The sequence below is a fragment of the Drosophila arizonae genome, chromosome 2 (genome assembly GCF_054131065.1).
Source record: "Drosophila arizonae isolate 15081-1271.41 chromosome 2, UAZ_ARI_1.0, whole genome shotgun sequence".
Lineage (NCBI taxonomy): Eukaryota > Metazoa > Arthropoda > Insecta > Diptera > Drosophilidae > Drosophila > Drosophila arizonae.
This window is the reverse complement of record NC_142922.1, coordinates 17,755,489-17,775,644: the sequence shown is the minus strand read 5'-3', so window position 1 is coordinate 17,775,644 and position 20,156 is coordinate 17,755,489. Positions and strand designations below refer to the sequence as shown.

Sequence of the window (20,156 nt, the reverse complement as noted above, 5' to 3'; positions counted from 1 at the left end):
TTGTTAAATGTTCGTAATTACAGCGCGGATATCGAGTTTATCATTAAAATTCGATAACTCATCCCGATCTTTTTTTATCGATGAAAAACCTTATCGAAAACCAGTTATAAAATTATATCTTCTACACCTTTATTGCTAGAGTCTCCAAATTTTGAATGTATGCTTATATGCAATTTATACAATTTCGGTTTTTGTTAAAATTTACCCCACACCTCTAAATTCACCCCCTCACCCTCACTTTTGTAAAACTCGTATTTCAAATACTAGAGACTTGTGCTTTGGCAATTACATGCATGTTCATGTTATAATCATAATCTGAAAGTTTCATGAAGATCGTACGTCCACAAAAAAAGTTATTAAACAATTAAGTTCTCATAGTAAGCGCAGACTGCAGCCCATCCGTGTTTATGCGTGGGTGCTTGTGTGTGTATGTGTTTGTGTATGTGTGTGTGTTTCTTGTGTAAGCTGAAAGACGCGAAAAAATATTGAAATAGCTAGCACTCCAAGGGTTCAGGGGATCTCGTAGTCGAGCAGTCTCGACTAGAGCTTTCTTACTTGTTATACCCTGAACCCATTGAAAATGGGAAATCAGGGTATAATGGTTTTGCTGAAATGTATGTAACAGGCAGAAGGAGGCGTGGCAGACCCCACAAAGTATATATATTCTTGATCAGGGTGACGAGCTGAGTTGATTTGGCCCTGTCCGTCTGTCTGTCTGTCCGTCTGTCCGTCTGTCCGTCTGTCCGTCTGTCCGTATGTTTGAACGCGTCGATTTCCGAAGATATAAGAGCTAGAGACTTCAAATTTTTTGTAAAATGTTCGTAATTACAGCGCGGATATCGAGTTTATCATTAAAATTCGATAACTCATCCCGATCTTTTTTTATCGATGAAAAACCTTATCGAAAACTAGTTATAAAATTATATCTTCTACACCTTTATTGCTAGAGTCTCCAAATTTTGAATGTATGCTTATATGCAATTTATACAATTTCGGTTTTTGTTAAAATTTACCCCCCACCTCTAAATTCACCCCCTCACCCTCACTTTTGTAAAACGCGTATTTCAAATACTAGAGACTTGTGCTTTGGCAATTACATGCATATCCATGTTATAATCATAATCTGAAAGTTTCATGAAGATCGTACGTCCATAAAAAAAGTTATTAAACAATTAAGTTCTCATAGTAAGCGCACACTGCAGCCCATGCGTGTTTATGCGTGGGTGCTTGTATGTGTATGTGTTTTGTGTATGTGTGTGTGTTTCTTGTGTAAGCTGAAAGACGCGAAAAATTATTGAAATAGATAGCACTCCAAGGGTTCAGGGGATCTCGTAGTCGAGCAGTCTCGACTAGAGCTTTCTTACTTGTTTTTATTTATTTTTTATAAAACAGAAAAATTATAAAAGCAATAATAGCTAAAATCCAAATTAGTTTATCCGGATTTGCACAAAAATCATTTTCATAAAATAAAATGCTTTACGGTATCAGCTTTACACATTTTTAAAATTATGAACTAAGTGGGTAAAGTGAACAGGATAATTCCTGGAATTCATAAACTCATTGGGAACTTTTCCGAATTTCAAAATATTATTTACAATACTCAGATTCCACAATACCCGCTCACAGCCCGCCATTGAGCATTGGCAACGACCTCGCACAGATAACGTTGGGTTAACTTTAGTTTATTTCTGTGCATGCAATGTATACACACACACACACGTATACGCATACAAATATGTGTGCGCTAAGTGTTGCGAAGCGTAAAAATACAATTTATGAACATTTGAGTGTTCCAACATTTGCCGGCTTTGCAGCAGGCACTTTTTCATAAAATTTATATTCAGTAAATACTTAAATATACTTTGCAAACACAACTTTAAACTGAAACTCCATTTTATTATGCATTGAAATATTTATCAGAATAGAAATTTGAATAGAAAAAAAAAAAAAAAACAAGATCAGATCATGCGGCGCCTGAATACAATTTGTAAAACACGTCCGTTTAGCGCCGCCTGCGATCACTGGCAACGCGAGATATGCACGCGATGCCCAGGCTCGCAGCTCGGCCAGGATCAGCATCACATCACCATCCGCTCGGCCAGCACCGGCCACAGGCTCATCACAATCGAGGAGTGCCAGCGCCTGAAGCGGGATCTACAGGCTAGCCTCTTCGCCTACAAGCCGGGCCTGAACTCGATGACCTACGTGCTGATCTTCTTCCTGCTGGCCTTCTTCATGGGCCTGATTATTTGGCTGCTGGCCAAGGCCTTCGTGCTCAAGAGCCCGCCCACATGCCCCGACGACTGCGCTGAGAGGCAGTCGGGCGGCCAGGCCTCAGTGGACGACATTATGCAGCAGCTGCGGGACAAATGCAACACATCGAGCAGGATGGTCGGCTGCATGGACAACAAGGCGCTGTATGTGCCCACCAGGTTTTGGGACAGCTTCTCGGTGAAGAGGTTTAGCAGTAAGCCGGTGAGGAGTGTGGAGCCCAAGTATGAGCTGCAGGTCAACACATCGGATGAAACAAGCGACCTCGAGTCGAGTGGCCGGCAAACAGACGACAGCAAAGAGAACTCCACCAATGAGGAACTACCCAGCACAGACAGCGAGCAGTCTGAGCGAGATACGGCGGACGAGGACCAAAGCTCCATCACCATGGACATACAGAGCGAGACGAGCCAGTGCTATGACTCCATTTCCCGAATGCCCACAACTTATGAGCCGTTAGCTACGAATCACAGCCACAGCCAGGGCCGCGGGAAAATACGCTGGGCGAACTGGCTGCGACGCGGAAAGCAAAGCGACAATCAGGTCTAGCTCGAGTAGGCCGTAATTCCATATATGTATGTTTATATAAATTTACATTGATGTCACGTCCCATATGCATAGTCACTGAATAAAACGAAATGAATCCGATTTGCAAGGAAAATATCAATAGCCCGGAGTGCCAGCAGTGGATCAGCGAGGTGTACGCGCACTGCAATCGCCTGCTGGCCGACAGTCAGCTGGAGTTCTGGGACGAATGGTGGCTCAATGGGCAGCCGGTGGTATCCTACCAGGTGCCGCACCTAATGTCCGCCTCCGAGTGCCATACGCTGAAGAAGCAGATCGAGCGAGAGATCGCCGCAGCCGCAGCCGCCAGCCTGAAGCCGGAGCTACGCTTCGACCTGGAGAACGTGGACTCCAGCTGGCGCTTAGTCATCGTCATATTTGTCCTGTGCGTAGCGCTGGGCATCATTGGCGCCATGGTCTGGCTGCTGAACACCACGCTGAGTCGCATTGCGAGGCCCGACTGCGGGGACTGCGAATATCAAGGCGCTGGCTTCAGAGCAAGCAGGCAGTCGCCCCGATCTTTCATCTCCTTTGGCAACCCCTGCCATCCGAAGACCCGCTATGGGCCCTATCGGCATAACAGACTCGTTGTGCCACGTGGCGCCTGCAGGGCAATCAGGCGATAATTCTTCAGCAGCCGCATTGCGCTCACCCTTGACCATTGACAGCAGCGACACATCACAGGGCACGCGTGACCAAAACTTGAATCCGAATCCCAACCGAACCCAAGAAGCGCAGCCAAAAATAACGACAATTAAAGCAAAGCAAAAAAAAAAAAAAAGGAAAAAAGGAAGAGAACGAGTTGTGCTCAATCGCGGCCAAGATTTATGAAATGTGTTCCGCACCGTTTTTTTACTTTTTATTTTTTTATTTTTTGAACTCGGCTTTCTTTTATTTTTGCGGGCCAGCAAACAACAAACAAACAGGCACAATACAGGAGCAGAGCACCAGCGCATATAAATAACGCCCCTGTCAAGCACAATGGCTCCAACTGGCAGATTTCTGGCTTAAAGTTGGGTGTACATACATATATATTCATGCGTTAAATATACAAAATATATATCAGATATTTAAAATATGGTATATATGTGCTTACAATATCAACAATAACCAAGCCTCTGCTTGGGCCCTTGAAAGTAGGCAATAAAATTTTGTATTAGAGCACCATAATATTGTACAAGGTTGTCCATATTCGACATATTCGACCTGTATATACATACATATCCTTATGATTAATCATCCGTATTTCGGAAATATTAAATAAATATGAAAAAAAAAAAATTAAAATTATTCAAGTTAAAATATTCAAATACAATAATAATATTTAATATAAATCCAATATAGTAATATAACTGAGCTTCTCCTTGGCATTTAAACAGAATGAGTTATTGCTGATATTGGTTTCTGGCTAGGGGATTTTTATTTTTTATAACATTATATCTTTATAAGCATATTATTAAACTAGATTCTTATTCTTATTGTCAGTTTTTTCACATATAGTATCGATAATTTGTACCCCTATAAATCAAAAGTCGCGATACATCGAAAAAAAAAATCGTAACCTTTGTAAAAAATTCTTTTTCGCTAATTTGAATTTATGTGTAAATCGAAAAAAAAAAATTATAATAATAATAATAATTATAATAAAACTTATCTTCTTAGCAATTCGAATTATCGATATTCGACTGAATATGTTAAATAATATTTTTGGTTTATACAATCTACTCATATAGTTTCAAGGTATAGGAGAAGCATAAATTATTATGCACACGTATTGCGTTTCGGGCCCATAGTAAATGTCGCTGATGATAAATATATACACACGAGCCATATATTCATTCTAAAGAGAAAAAACCAAAAGAGATAGAAGAAATTCCATTCACCATTCGCCCGTGCAACGGCCTATAAATCCGCATCTAAGCCCAAAGCCAAGCATTTTTCACAAATGCAGCGGAAAGGTCGAAACTAAATTGTGGCACATAAATAAAAATCAATTGAATTCGATTAATTGCGCATTCAAATAAAATGCTGGCGAACAATTTGTGTAAATGCTTTTCATATTTATGCTCATGATTAAATGATGCGCGACTCTACAATGGCTTCACAGTATACACTATCTCTTCACGCTCTTTCCTTATAGACTATTGGAATTTGCTGTTGACTGTGACCTATATATGTAGAGCCACTTATTTCAACGATTCCACTATTGAGTTTCGACAACCTCGCCCCATTTTTAGAAAAATATCTAAATTGCCTCACTTGCCTCGGACTACCGTCAATCAATCAGACCAAAAGGCTTTTTTGATCTGATCGAACGCTATTGGCACTCCAAAGAGAGTATTGCTCAGTCGATTGCATTCGACAGCTCTCATATTCCCCTCCCTTTTGTATTTGTTTTATTTCTCGAATTTATTTTCGGTGGCCGCGGCATCCCGACCAGCCAGCTCGACACTTAAATCACAGTCGCAACTGGAGCGAAATTGAAAACTTTCCCTATATTCCCACACACACACACACACACAAGTGTACATATACATGTGTATGTGTAAACGCACAGAGGGTTGTGTGTGCGCGTAGCTTGTTTGTTTATACTTTTAATTCATTGGACAGTGCAGCTGCCGCAATTGCAGACCCATATCCCGGACTCAGACAGAGACCGGGTCACGGCGTGACTTTGATTTATTTGTTGGTTTCATGCCCAAATGGAATTAAAAGTTTAACATACACTACGTTTCAGTTTGTGCGGCAAAAAAAAAGCATAAGCAGAAAAAAAGGGACAACATTTCATGTAATTGACAAATTGATTTTACTTTAAATGTCAATATCCATATGGTATATAAGTGAAGCTTTATTAACAAAAGCCATTCGGGTTATGACAATAAGCATGTCACAATAAATCACGCATACGCCACCGCAAACGAGTTTATTTATTAAACTTATTTCCTTCGCTAACGGATCAACTCTAACGAGGATTTTATGTGAGATCAGGAATGATCAGAAATTAGAATGATAGAGAGAGCGAGATAAAGATTGCGAGCTTGGAAATAATATTACATGATATTATTTCTCTCTTTTTTTTAAAATTAATTTCCAATTTAAAGTTTTCGTTTCAATGATCAAAAACTCAAATGAATTTACAAATATTTTCATTTGTAGAATTCGTGTCAAACACAGCTTGATATTACATTCTGAGCTCTTTTATTAGACTTTTATTAATTGAACAAATTATTGCATTCATTCTGAATATGGTTCAGATGTCAACAAGGCTGTCACGAAATTGACATTATGTGTTCGAAATAACTTTTAATTAATATGCATTTAATTAAAGCGCAAGAGTTTCGTTTGACTTGCGCTGACAGCTAATGAGTTGTTCGCTTTGTGTCTATCGATAGCCCGCTTATGCATATTTTATGGTATGTCAAGTGCTCGCAAATTGATTGGCCAACGCAATCTGTACTTGTTTAACCTTGTGGTTCATGAGCAGTGCTTAAAATTTCGATATTAGTTGCCTAGGAAAGTTCCACAAACAATAAGAAAAGTAGTAGTTCAGTGTGTGGGAGTGGGAGTGGGGAGTGTGTGTGGGAGTGGCAGTGTGTGTGCATACATACATATATGGTTGACTTGCATGCAGCTTTTTCTTTTTTTTTTTTTTTCTTTACTAGGACCGACTCGTTGATTTTGTGGCCAGCACTCATTAAGCTAACATGGCCAGGCAATGTTTGCCCGTCCTTTCAAATTGCCCTGAAATCCTGGCTGCCAGCTGCCCCAGCCTGCCTGATTGCTAGCCCATAGGAGAAGCTTTGGAGCTTCTGCAGCATGTTGACGTGCATTTTTATACTCAAAGCTGATTTATTTCTTATGCTTGGAGCTCTGGTCATTGTGACTGCTGTTGCTCTGCTGCTGCCGCTGCTGCTGGGGCAGCTCACATTTCAAGAGCTCAAACAAAGCTGGCAAACACAAAAAAAAATTTTCATAAAAAAATAAATAAAAAATAAAATAAAAGCCGAGCAAGCTGAAAAGCGCTATGGAAAATATTAATAATCCATGTTGTCTGCACAGCCTTCTGGTTGTCCACACAATTTATAGCAGCTCGCATTTTATTTATGCTTACGCAAATCAGCATCCGTTTCCCATTTCCCATTTCCCATTTCATATCTTATTTAGCACGCAATGCCACAGCACCTTCGATTGGCTCTACAACAAAAAGCAAAGTTTATATACATATATATGTGTATGTATATGTATAAATACACCTGCAACATTAACAGTTTGGCAGTGCAATGATTGCGTGTAAACACATCATATTTTGCCCCAGCCCAGTACAAGAATAAACTTGGTCATAAATTATTCAATACACGTGCTTCATGATTTTTTCCACGCATTTCCAACCATCGATTCCGCCAAATTTGTCCGCGTCATGCAAATCGCGTCGCATCGCATCCTGCTTAACTCTTAAGGGGCATCATCATTATCATCATCAGCATTATCAGCATCATCATTATCAACATCGGCTGAGCTGTTGGCTCTCTTCCTCGTGATGGATGTTGATTTCATTGAATTTCAATTTCATTGCATGCACCATCTCGCTCAATGCTCCAAGCTCCAAGCTCCAAGCATGTTCGATTCATATATCTCAGTCAAATATGTTTTGTACTTCACACATGGATTGAAACCTCCTCGGCGCCGCATCAATGCTGATGCTTCAAAAATCTTTTGCTGGAATTTAGGTTGCTCTAGAATTTATTCGACTTTCTTAACATGAATTTGTTTATTTAATAAATTGATACATGTTTATATATACAAACAAGTATGTATATAAAATATTCTTAAGTTTTATATTGTATTGTATTTGTATACAATTTTAATATAAAGCAATCAACATACTTGATTGTCTTACAATTTTACCGTAGCTTACAATTTTCTTTGTGTCTAAGAACAAAGCTCATACTGTCGATTGCATTCAATTGATAAACTTTGACCTCCTTTGTATTTAGTTGAATTTGTCAAGCAATGAAATGAAAATGATTTTGTTTGTGTTTTATACAAATTGCAATTTTATTCTGTATTTAAACTGCTTTAATTGATAAACAAAAACGTATTTTATTTTATTTTCCGCCTTTAAATTGAATTCTATATTTTAAATGCTTTAAATGGAAACTATTTAGGCTTTTTATGCCAAATATAATTTATTAATTTAAGCTTGATTTTCCAACTATTATTTATGGTTAATTAATTAAAATTTGTTGTGGCAATTAGGCGGCATTTGTTGCGGGCTTTAACCCCAATTAGAAGCAAATAACCAAACTGAGCATCGTTTTCATTATGTGCGAATGAGCCTTTGCAGCAAATTAGCCAGTCAAACGGCTCCAACTTGTATAGGCAGACAGCCAGACAGCCAGACGGACAGACGGGCAGACAGAGAGGCAGACGAGACACGAGTTTGCCCTGCGGTACTCTGAGAATACACTTACATATGCTGACACACGCACTTACACATGCTGCAGGCCCCATATAGATAGATATCTTAATGCGTATATATGTGTGTGAGTGTGTGTAGCATAAAAGTTTTCAAGCGTTGCGGTGCGGGAAGCCGCTTTTAAAATGTCACAGGGGCCAAAAAACTTTGACGGCCATAGAAGCATGAAAAAGCCAGAGAAATTCAAACAAAAGTGCAACAACTTTCCCAGGGAACAGTGGCAATGTTGCCACATTTTTTCTTAGTTTAATACGTGCTGGCAGACGCCTGTCCCCTCCCAGAGATTAGCCTCGAAAGAGTTTCCTTTGTCTCTCATTGGACGTGCACATATGCTGGCGATATCTGTATAAAAAATTGCCGGAGATTCCGCATTTTTTTCGGTTGCATTTATTTGATTGTGTTAAATTTGATTTGCAGATGGTTTAATTAAACGGATTAATGGAAATGCGGGCAATTTTTAAGCTGAATGAAAAAAATGAAGCGCTTCAAGCTACTGTGTATCCAAGCGAGTGCGGATTATAATTGAGGGCATTTATTCGCCTGGGTAAATACACTTGATCTGATTAACAGGTCGGGTCCTTCCATGTAATTTGCGCGAAAAGTGGCGCCTGTCTCGACGCTAACTTGACGGCAAGTCCTTAATACGCGGCTGGGCGGCGCCCTTGACGCTATTCACCAGCTCTGTCCCCGCACCTTCCTTGGGTATGCCGCGCAACCCATGTCGCGCTTAGCGATGCCCACAACATTTGGCCTGACATAGTTGTCCGGCTAAGCCCCAAGAGAAGTGCACAAGCATTCGTCATTTGACATGGCCAAAACCAATACGCACTGCCACCTAATCCCCATTCATTCAGGCCCACTTTCTGCCCAGTCATCATCCGCATGATGTAACTGCAATTAGCAGCATCAGCAGCAGCAGCCAAAAGTGTAATTGCGAGTGTTTCTGTTCCACTTGGCCATGTGCCCTTCCGGCACTGATGATTCCGTTTCGCATGAGGGGCTCATCCACGTTGTTGTTTGTTTTGCCAAAGGACAAACTGTTGCATCCACGAATGCGCACTGCGCATGACTGTTCCCAGAGAGCTCCGCACTGTTAACCGATTCGCTGCCCTCAACTGTTACCAGTTTTTCAAAAGTCAGCATTGAATCACGCTCTTGAGGTTCTGCTGTCTGGCAAAAACTACTTTTAACTGTGCATCAAATTTATCCGAAATAATTATTAATTGACGGAAAATGTTGAATAAATAGAATATGTATTAATATTGTAAAAATACTTAAGAAAAAAAGTAAAAATAATTTGTTATCTATGAGAATGCGAGAAATAAATAAAATTATTATATATGATTAAAAAATTATATTATATAGATATACATATGTTAATACTGTAAAAATTCAAAATAAAAGTATACACCAATTTTATTATTTAAGGGCATGCAAGAAGAGAACTATTAAATAATATACTTGTATTCATTTTTAGATCATATATACAAAATATTGAGACTCATGGCTTTAAAAATATTAATTTATTAAAAAATAAATAAAAATAAAAATACAAAAAAAAACGTGTTATATTAAAGAGAAAAATGGGAGAATAAAAACTTATCTCATAGTTTGTTATTTTATATATTTTTATATTTTATATTTTTTATATTTTTATATTTTTATATTTTATATTTTATATTTTATACTTTTATACTTTATGAGTATTTCATAAAATACTACACAAAAATGTATAAATAAGACTTAAATTTCTCACGTATTAAATATAGCTTCGTGCCAAAACAGTCATGAAGTATGAGGTGAATAACCTTAAGGAATAATAATATTTATTAACAAGATTGACCTACTGTAAAATAAGAGCTAACTTAACTTTAAGCAGTCAGTGCTGGAATCTTTGGCTTGACATCGAAAAATGTTTAATATATTTGGAACAACATTAAATATTAGTTAACTGTATCAACTCATTCTGGTAAACGCCTCTCTTATAAATATAAGTAATCAAAGACTAATTTCAGTCAACAAATTGAATAACATTTTGTCAATAAATCCTTTTGTATGCCAAAGCCAACAACAATTTAAATCCCATTGCCACTGTTCAGTTCAAGCTAATTAAATTGTTATTGGCTTCGGCTATTTGATCCAATGCGAAATCAATATCAAATGGCTCTTGTCACTCCACTAATTAAACAATACCTAAATATACGAATGAGTCCGACAAAGAGTCGCTGAGCTTGTTCGGGTCCAGGAGACAACCACTTTGGGTACTCAGCACACTCACAGCGAGCTTAAGAGAAGGAGCCGTATAACGCGCTGAGTTTCTATTTGGTTTCGCTTTCAGTTTCATTAAACAAGAGCTCAGAGCTGTCAACGCTAACACCTATAGAACTAATTAAAAAGTTCTTCAGGAAAGCAGGCATGGTTTCTATGCAAGCCGAAGAGAAAACATACATATGCTTAAGGCTAGTTAAATTTGGAGCGCCCCAGCTAAGTTTGAGTTTATGAAACAGTTTTGTTTGCCTTTGGAACTCAAGCTCTGTTTTCCTATTCAGTGAATTTTAGCTGCCATTAAGACATTTTTTGCTGGATTTCAGCTTTTCATTAATATCGCATTACAGTAGTCAAAGGGCTCGTAAGCGCAATTTCAATTCCAACAAAAAGTGCCCACTAAGAGGATAAAACTAAGTTTCCTTTTTCAATCAATGCAACTGCTGAACTGATAAGCGAGAACTGCAGCTCGGCGAATTCCTTTAAGACAAAACTTTTGTGCTCGCTGCGTTTGCTATTTGCAAGAAATGAAACTTGATGTACAAGCTTAGATGCAGGCTAAACTGAATGAGTCAATCAGAGTGATTAATAAAAATAAATTGCATAATAATCATCAATATAGTTTTCAATCTCCGCAATATTTATTTATATTAAACTGATTACATTCTAAATTCCGAATTCAGGATATTTTATTTTATACCTCGATTAAGCTGTCTACTTTTAATTCAATATGTAATCCTTTAAAGAAACGCCCTTCTGCTATTGGCCACGCCTCCTGCCAAGCGGCTGGCAGTGAAAATGTTGCTTTTGGGCGCGATATGCGATATAGGCTACGCGCTGGTCTGACGACCTTTATGGCCGGGGGCCAAATGGGCCAAGTGAACGGGCTCGTCGGGCGGTGGGGCTGTCGAGTGTATTGACTTCTTGTGCTGTAAATTGGGTACGTGACTTGACAATACGTTGACGATGGCAACGACAGCCGCATGAAATGCAAATTCGGCAACATTAACAGACGCGACAGCTGAGCCCCCAGTCAAGGCTTTTTGTGCTTGGCTCTTAAGTTGGCGTGCCGAAGAAAAGGCTGCTTATTTTCATTAACTAGCCATTGGAGCAGCAGCATAATGCGAGCACGACTGCTCGTTAGTCCAACTTGGCGTATGAGCAATCGATTAAAAGTAATGCGAGCAGAACGACTATGACGACGACGTTGGCAACATTCAATTTACAGCTGCAGCGCAGCGCAGAGCAATCAACGTTAAGCGTTTAGCTGCGCTCCCTTCAATCACTGCTGTCAGAGCGGATGATAGCGAAATTAACAGCGCAGCATATTTCGAGCAGACGCTGCGTCGATTCAAAGCAGAGCAATTCATGCACAGAGTCAAGTATTTTCGCGTAAGCGCATCTGCGTGTTTAAGAATCTACAACTGTTTCTGTATATGTGTGTGTGTGTATGGCTGTGTGTGTGTGTGTGTGTGTGTGTGTGTGTGTATGGCTGTGTGTGTGTGTTTGTGTGTGTGTGTGTGTGTGTGTGCAGAATGCCCAACATGCAGTTGATTATTGAGCGCGGCCTCTGGGATGCAGCTTTTCCTTTTTTAATGGACCGAGCTACATTTTTCCTCTTGCCGTATCCTTGCGTTTCCATTGAATCGGCCCGCATTGTTGTTGTTTGCGTCTGCGTTGCACTGTGTGCGCCCCACAAATAGCTTTATTGCTCTTTTATTTAGCCAGCTTCGGCGTCGTTTACCGTTTCAATTTATCGGCTCCATACGACGCGTCGCTTAACGGTGTTTTGCTGCCTGAGCGTAGAAATCTCCTCGCACACCTCGTTTCCAAATTGATAAATGCATGCACTTATTGCAGCCGCGCAATTATTTGTCTTCGGCTTTCTCTTTGAGTATTGATGAAGACGTTTGATTTACTGTTAGCTGTCATTTTTATTGCAATTTAGCCGTGGAAGTAATTAAGTTTTTCCTCTTATATTTTAATAATTAATAAATAGGTAGAAGAAAATTTTGTTGTCTGTAATTTAAAAAAGTATTTTGATTTTTGTATCCTATATTAATATATTATTATTATTATTATAAATATTATTATTATTATTTTTATTATTATTATAATTATTATTATTATATTATTATTAAATATGTGTATTATATTAAATCAAATTAAATTAAAAATTAAATAATTGTATTTTTAATTTTTTCTTCCAAAGATTTATTTTACTTTTTAATTATGTTATCTTATTTGAATTTATATTAAAGTGAAATTATAGCTTTACATAAATAAGGCAAGATTCTTGACTAAATTCATGTTGTAAACTTTTCAAGCTGTCAAGATAAAAGCTAAAAGATTCATGACTAAATTTAGGTTGAAAGCTCTTAAACAACCGCCAAAAGGAAATGGCTAAAAAGCTGCAAATAGTTTTATAGCAACAAGCTTGCATTCGCTCTGCAGAAAAGCTTTGTGTTGAAACCTGGGAAAATCAAACAAAATATAGTTCCTTAAAGCTTTTGTCATAAAAAAGCTCTTTATAACACAATTTCCGAGACGAAATAATTGAAGCACAAAAATATAAAATCAAATAATAGATAGAATTTTTTCAGAACTTAAATTAACTGGAATTTGTTTCAGCACTCATATATTGATATTGATTCAAATTTATATTTATATTAAAAATTATATGTAATTTATTAAAATTATGTTAAAAATATACAAGCAGTATTTTTCACTTTATACTTTTGGGTCTAGACAATCTCGCTCATAGGCCATTTTTTATCGTAATATTTTCAGCCTGGGCTCGCCAGAAAAAAAAAAAAAAATAAATAAATAAAAAACAAGGTTGAGTTTAATCAAAAGGGTTCCATATCCAATTAGACTACCCAAATAGGGCTAGGGACCCGAAATGTCGCGTGTCAATATACGGAAGTTCGTACAAACACACACACACACACACTCACGCTGTACACACATGGTTGATAGGAAAACAGTGAAAATATTTGTGTTTCTGTGTGCTGTGTTGTGATGAAAATTATGGTATAAATATTGTAAGTACACGCGTTGCATGAAAGCAACAGCAACGGAAAAGGCTAACCGCCGAAAGAACGACTAAAAGTTCCTCCGCACAAATTATATTGTAAATTGCAAAACAGAAATAAAACAAGTGTGAAATAGAAAAATAAATAAAGCAAAGCTCACTGCTTTATGCAGCCACCCGACCCGGAGCACTTCACGGCGTATTGAAACACAAATGACAAACAGCCAAAAATAACATTCGCACAGTGCGCATTCAAAATATGAGAGACCATATCAAAAGAATGCCTTAAATCACCTTTTTTTTTATATTTGATATTTTATATATTTTATTTGTTGTCCTTCCTGTGTTTTCTGATTCGCTGCGTTTGTTTTTTAGCACTTTACCGGAATGTCCTTATGCCGAAGGACCTGGACACACGCGGCGCGGCACAGCAGCAACCTTTGCATGGCCCCGCTCCCGCCACTGCCCGACCCCCCGGATTTACGATGCTTAGATGGATGTGAATGGATCTGAACAAATGGTATGGTATGCAATGGAACGGGCCCTGCGCCTGCATGGATGGGACAGGCACATGCACGTGGCGGCATGCGCAAAACAAATTCAAATTCAAATACAAATTCGCACGCGATTTGCCATGTGGAAACCATAAAAGCGCTTCCAACGATTGGATTATGGTGTGAATCGAGTCAGAGCCACTGGGGAATTGGGCGCATAGCCCTTTTACAACTGATTACAAGTTTCGGCTGGGCGCCCGCCGCTCGGCTATCAATAGCAAATTTATTTCAGCGCCCACACACACAGACGCACACACACACACACACCTTGACAGCCTTGACCTGGCCATGACTTTTGCATTTCGGCTAGATTATTCCCTGCTTTATTTTTATATCGCAAACTTTACGAGCTGACTTGCAAATTTGCTTAGCTCAAGCACTCGCCCATCCAAGGGCCGTTCATAAAGGATAAAGCATTTTCTGTTTCACTTTTACCTGCCTCAAATCGTACTCGCCTCCAACTAATGCACTCTGATAATGCGCTTCAGCCATAATCCCGATGATGCAGTGTAGCCGAAGCGCTTCGCTCTTATCAACAATTTTGCATAATTCAAGCCTCTATTAAATATGCAAAGGCAACAACAATTGCAAGCTGGGCTTCCTTGGATGTTCTTTTGAGCGCCCATCAAATGACTGTTGTAAGCCAGTGCTTTATATTCATTTATGCCTTGCCATGCCAGCTCGAAAGCCAAAAACAGACTCCACCAGCCGCCTGCTTGCACCTGCCAAAAGACTGCATAATTTCAATGAATCTGCTCGTAATGCATAAGTCGAATGCAAAAGAATCCCTCAACTTGCAGCAAGCAAGCGAGAGTGAAAGCAGCAAAGTGACTCGCAATCAGCTGACAAATTTATTATCATGTCGTACTATGCGCAATGAATCCATTAATGTTTGACTACGCTGAGAGAGCTGAAATTGCAGGGTATTGAAGCAGAAGCCCCGAAAGACCCCAATTCAGATTAACTCTAATGCCTAATAAATGAATTTATATGGAGTCAAAGAGCTCACCCTTAATAGCAATTTATCTAGACTTTATGTGATACAAAAACTAAACGTAAAACTTCTTCTTCTTCCTCCAAACTTTTTATGCCTAAATTCCAAATAGAATTGCACGAAAAAACACTTATTGGCTCTCTGGAAAGTTTGAAGCGCGTGCCTGACGCAAATATTTGCTGGCTCGCTCGAACTACAAGCGAAATCTAGTTGCTAATCAATTGTTAATTATTTGCAACTAAAACACATTTTTGGAGTCGAGCTTACGCTCAGGCTGGGCGCCATGACGTGGCGGAAGAGGAAGATTGACTTCCTGTCAAGCTGCTGGGACAATCATTTAAATTCCGTCGAAATCCTTTACAATGTAGCGCAGTGTTACGCTTGAGAGCAGCGGCAAAGCCAGAAAGAGCAGCAACAACAACAATAACAGCAACAACAACAACAACAACAGTAGCAACAGTAGCAACAACTATAGAACAGGCTCATAAAGCAGGCACGGCGCCAATCAATAAAACGAAACAACAGCGAAAAATGTGAGCATCAAATATTTGTAGGTCTCGGCCGGAGTTAAGATGTGGAAAATCCCCCAAACAGCCGCCGACCATTAAAAGCAAACGCTGTGGAAAATGGAAGCCTCTGCCTCTGCCTCTGCCTCTGCCTTGGCCTCTGCTGCGCTGCTGCCTTAAATGAAATGGTACACGATTGCCCCGCCCCGCCTCCTGCCGCATAGGCCCATTTGGCAGGACGGCATTGAACGGGATTTGCTTGTAATAAAGTCAAACAAATGAAATAATTTCGACTGCAAACAATAAGACATAAATTTATATACAACTTTACGAATATATATGTACATAAACACACTCACACACACACACACACACACACACATATACACACAGTGTAGGTTTATAGCAGAAGGATGCGCGCGTGAAACTGCCAAAGTTTTTGCTGGCCTTCGATAGTAGATGGCGTGGGTACGCTCCGGCATAGACAACAGCCTGGCGGCTCGGTCTGCGTCTGCATATTACGCATACGCACAGTTGGCCCCGTTTTGCCAAGAACGGAACGCACATAATTCACAACACACGGCGCTGAGCCGCTGCCAAAATGAAGACATCGGCTACGTAAATTGGTTTAAGCTGACGGCGGGTGAGCGCCACGCACCACACACCCGCACCAGCACCCGCATCTACACAGATGACCCATTGGCCGAGCAGGAGTCGGCGGACAGGGCGGACGGGGCGGACGGGGCTAAGCTAAGCGCACACAACTAGGCTATCAGGCCGCTGGCATGGCTAAGGAGCAGCCTCGCAAAGGTTATGCCAAATTACGTAAATTTTTGAGGCTCAGGAATAACAAGCGACGCCCACACAGCCCACAGCTGTACCGACACACCCCTACGCCCACTCGCCCACCTTGCTTCAGATATAAATCATTTAAATTAACAACTTTTGGTTTATTAACACAATTTATTGGCAGCCGTTTGTGCGGCATCAGCGCACAGCTTCTGTCCACGCAGAGCGTTGAGCACGATTCGGCTATAAGCCACGCCCCCAACACCGAAACAGGTGGGCGTCTGCGTATATATGTATGTACGTACGTCGGTGTGTGCTTTATGCTCTGCGCCCCAATGCCCCGCCGGCTCGATGATTTGTTGTTTGTTGGTGCAAACGATAATAGCAACAAATGAGCTTTTATTGTTTCGATGGGCAGGACTCCTAAAGACGCGTGCCCCCAATTCCATATAAATTCATGAAGCATAAGCCATTCAAGCAGATTTGCATAAATTGTTGGCGCCAAAAGGAAAATGCAAGCTTACTCAGCGCCGACCTATCGATTGCCCAATTTATCGATTGCAGGGGAGACTTATTGTTCTAGAAATCAGCTCCAACTACACTTAAAACCATATATGTATGTATGTATAAACAAATCAGCTTCGTTGTATTTCAATTGATTTAATTCCCAGAAATAGACGACTTGCTGGCATGGAATCTAATTTAATCGTTTATCATCGGAAACCCTAGATATGCATTTCGTTTAAAATATGAGTGCTTTGATCTAAAGCGTTTAAGTGTTTGATATTGGGATCTCACGCAGATTTTGGCGGGCTTTCACTCCTCTTAGCTGTTTATGCTTGTGGTAAACCATTGTTAGCGGATTTCCCCCACATCGAGTGTGTGGGTGTGGGGGCAGGCCTGATTAGAGGAGCACCGCGAAGGCACGTGCCATCGAAATTTGAAAACGGCTTCCCAATTGGAGGCTTTGTCTGTCCCCTCGTGTGGCTCGACGGTAACTAGGCAACCTTTACGAGCAACGCATTAATCAGTCATTGATATCTTATGAAAGACACGAGGAAAAATAACGTTAACGGGCGGAAGCAGAGGCCTGCTCACCTGGTGTCTGCTTTCTCCTTGCTACCGTAAGCTGTGGGCCTTTGTGCATATGCGCAGCTGAGGCGGGGAAAACGAAAAGAAAATATGATTGTTTTGCCTGCCTGGTGAAATTAAATTTTCTCCTTACCGGGCGGCTTTTGATTTTGCATTTAAATTGGCACGTGCCTCGTTGGCAAACAGCTGGGCGAAAGCCCAACGGAGCGCCAGCACCAAAGTTACTGCTGGTCGGGTGGTTGGGTGGTTGGGTGGTGCCCGCCGGTGGTGCAAAATGAAAGAACAACCGACTGGCGCCAAAAGGCTTTTGCATTCTATATGATTATTTGACAGTTTTCCAATGCCATTCCAACTAACTGGGGACAACTACAGCCAGAGACCAAAACAAAGCTAAACAAATCCAAAGTGGCTCCCAGCTGGAAGCTTCAAGTTATTTTTAAAGTAAAGCTCTGCATTTGACGCCAGATTAAAGGTCAAATCTGAGCATAGGTATATCAAACGGCGCGCATCAAACGCGAGTAAATTGAGACTTTGCGATTTGGAATGTGGAGTCGAAGATAATCAAAGTTTGGTATTCCGAGAAAACTTATTTATTCCCCATTGCGCCTCAGTTTCACAAAGAACACAGCATACCAATGGAAATGGCTAAATAATTGCAATTATTTTCCTGGGAATATATGCTCATAATAATGAAACATAATTAGACAGTATATTAGGTTTGATTTGAATTCGTGTGAAGTTCTCCCAGAACCCCAAAGTCCGGATCAATTTATTCTTTAGACTATTTGAAAAAGTAATTAGGAAATCGTCTCAGTTTTCATTCAAATTGATTTTCATTTTCAGCTATTCACATTCACTATTCACACAGCTCAGATACAGGACGACAAATATATCAAAGCATAAATCACAATAAATAATTGAAATAAATCGCTTGACAAGCGATGTCCAGCAAAAAGCCAGCAAGTAAAATGCCAGAAGAAAAGAAATTCTATCAAAACGAGAGGAGAAAAAATCTCTTGACACTAATCACGAGCGGGTGCGAGAACGCGAAGAAGAAGAGACTCACCAATTCTGGGCGAAACAGTTCCAAAGTTGAGGCACGCACACACACGCACATACACACTAACACACATTCGCACTTATGCTTCCTCTTCCAATTCCGATTCCGAATCCGCTTCCGCCTTCACACTGTGCCTCTATTGTGCTCAGCGATTGGTTCGGCTTGATGCTAAGTTTCCTTGCGTCACTGGACACCATCGATTAAAGACCAAGAGCAGCAGCGGGACAGAGTGGAGGGAGTGAGCAGAGCCAAGCAACGGGGGCAGCTGTCGCCTGCCGCCTGCTGCCTGCTGCCTAGCGCCTGTTATTGAAGCCAAGAGTTTATAAAGCTCTTTCGAAATGTTTTGACAAATGATTTTGTTTGTATTTTTCATTTCATCGAATTTGCCAATGGGCAACAATTGCGGCCTGGCCTCAACCTCGGCCTCGGCCTCGGCCTCGTCCTCGTCCTCGGCAAGTAAATAGATAGCTAACCGCCAACATTGGACATTTGGCAACTTCTTGGGCTGGCCTCAAACTGTTCAGCACAGATCATCTACATTGATTTCCAACTTGAAGCTCGGCTATCATCAACAATTTCCTCATCTTGATGGCAACCACTGTACAAGGATGTTGCCCCAGTTTCTGGTACTCTTATAAATTGTCTGTCATTATGACTTTTCAAGTTTTGCCGCACATTTGTCAAGCTACATAAAGAAAGGACTTTAAGCAGGACTCGCTCTCTTTAAAGGCTCTCCACTGGCTGTTAGCAAATATGTTGCTGTCAATTATTAAATATATGCTCTTTGCAATTTGGCACGCCAAATTTAATCAGCGGATAAACAAGCACGAGAGCTGCTCTCCCAGCCACTGCCAGCATATTTCCGCAATTAGTATAATACCATTGGCATAATTAGTGCAGCGTGCAAAGGCTGAAATTCATAAATTCGCGTCTAACCCAGTTATTGTAAATCCCCAAAATACGCTCACAGCTCCCACAGCGAGGCTGCCAGAGCCGCATGAGACAGAACGCCTGCATTATCAATTTAAAATAATAATAACAAACGCAAACAGAGCGATTTTACGGGACACGAATTAGTTTATATACGGGCGGGCATTGCGGCGGCTTAGCTTTACCCTGTTGGCCATTTTGGCTGTGGCAAAAAGGCGGCTCATATAGAAAAGCCGGAATGAGAACGAATTGGCAATGCAAAGATATTAACAGACTCATGGAATAAGAGACATAGATCAAGAACTTCTTCATATTCGACAACTAGGATATCTAACAGTCGTGCAACGCTGGTTAAGTGAGCAGCTGCGGCTTGCATGCAAAATGTTTCCAAATATTGTCCATGGCCATTGGTGATTACGAGTATGATTTTTGCATGTGGCATTCAGATGTAAGCAGCTTGCAATTGGTTTGGCCTGCAAACACAATTCGAATGGATTTCTGCCGTTAAGCATTTCATTTATATTATGTTAATATTTCCAGCCCACCAGCCAACCACCAGCAACTGTCAATGCAAATTAAATTTGCAATCAGCTTTTGCACGCCGGCATGCGTCTGCCAATA

The 20,156-nt window shown here is 40.3% G+C and overlaps 2 protein-coding genes across 2 annotated transcripts; both read left to right on the top strand.

Moving 5' to 3' along the window:
- The first annotated feature begins 1,788 nt into the window (after positions 1-1,788).
- On the top strand, positions 1,789-2,917 carry LOC149270471 (uncharacterized). Its single transcript, XM_089476627.1, has one exon. It carries the CDS (start codon positions 1,966-1,968, stop codon positions 2,818-2,820), a length of 855 nt encoding a protein of 284 aa, XP_089332753.1. The 5' UTR covers positions 1,789-1,965; the 3' UTR covers positions 2,821-2,917.
- Positions 2,910-3,461, top strand: LOC108620971 (uncharacterized). Its single transcript, XM_018018031.1, has one exon. It carries the CDS (start codon positions 2,910-2,912, stop codon positions 3,459-3,461), a length of 552 nt encoding a protein of 183 aa, XP_017873520.1.
- Positions 3,462-20,156: the final 16,695 nt, after the last annotated feature.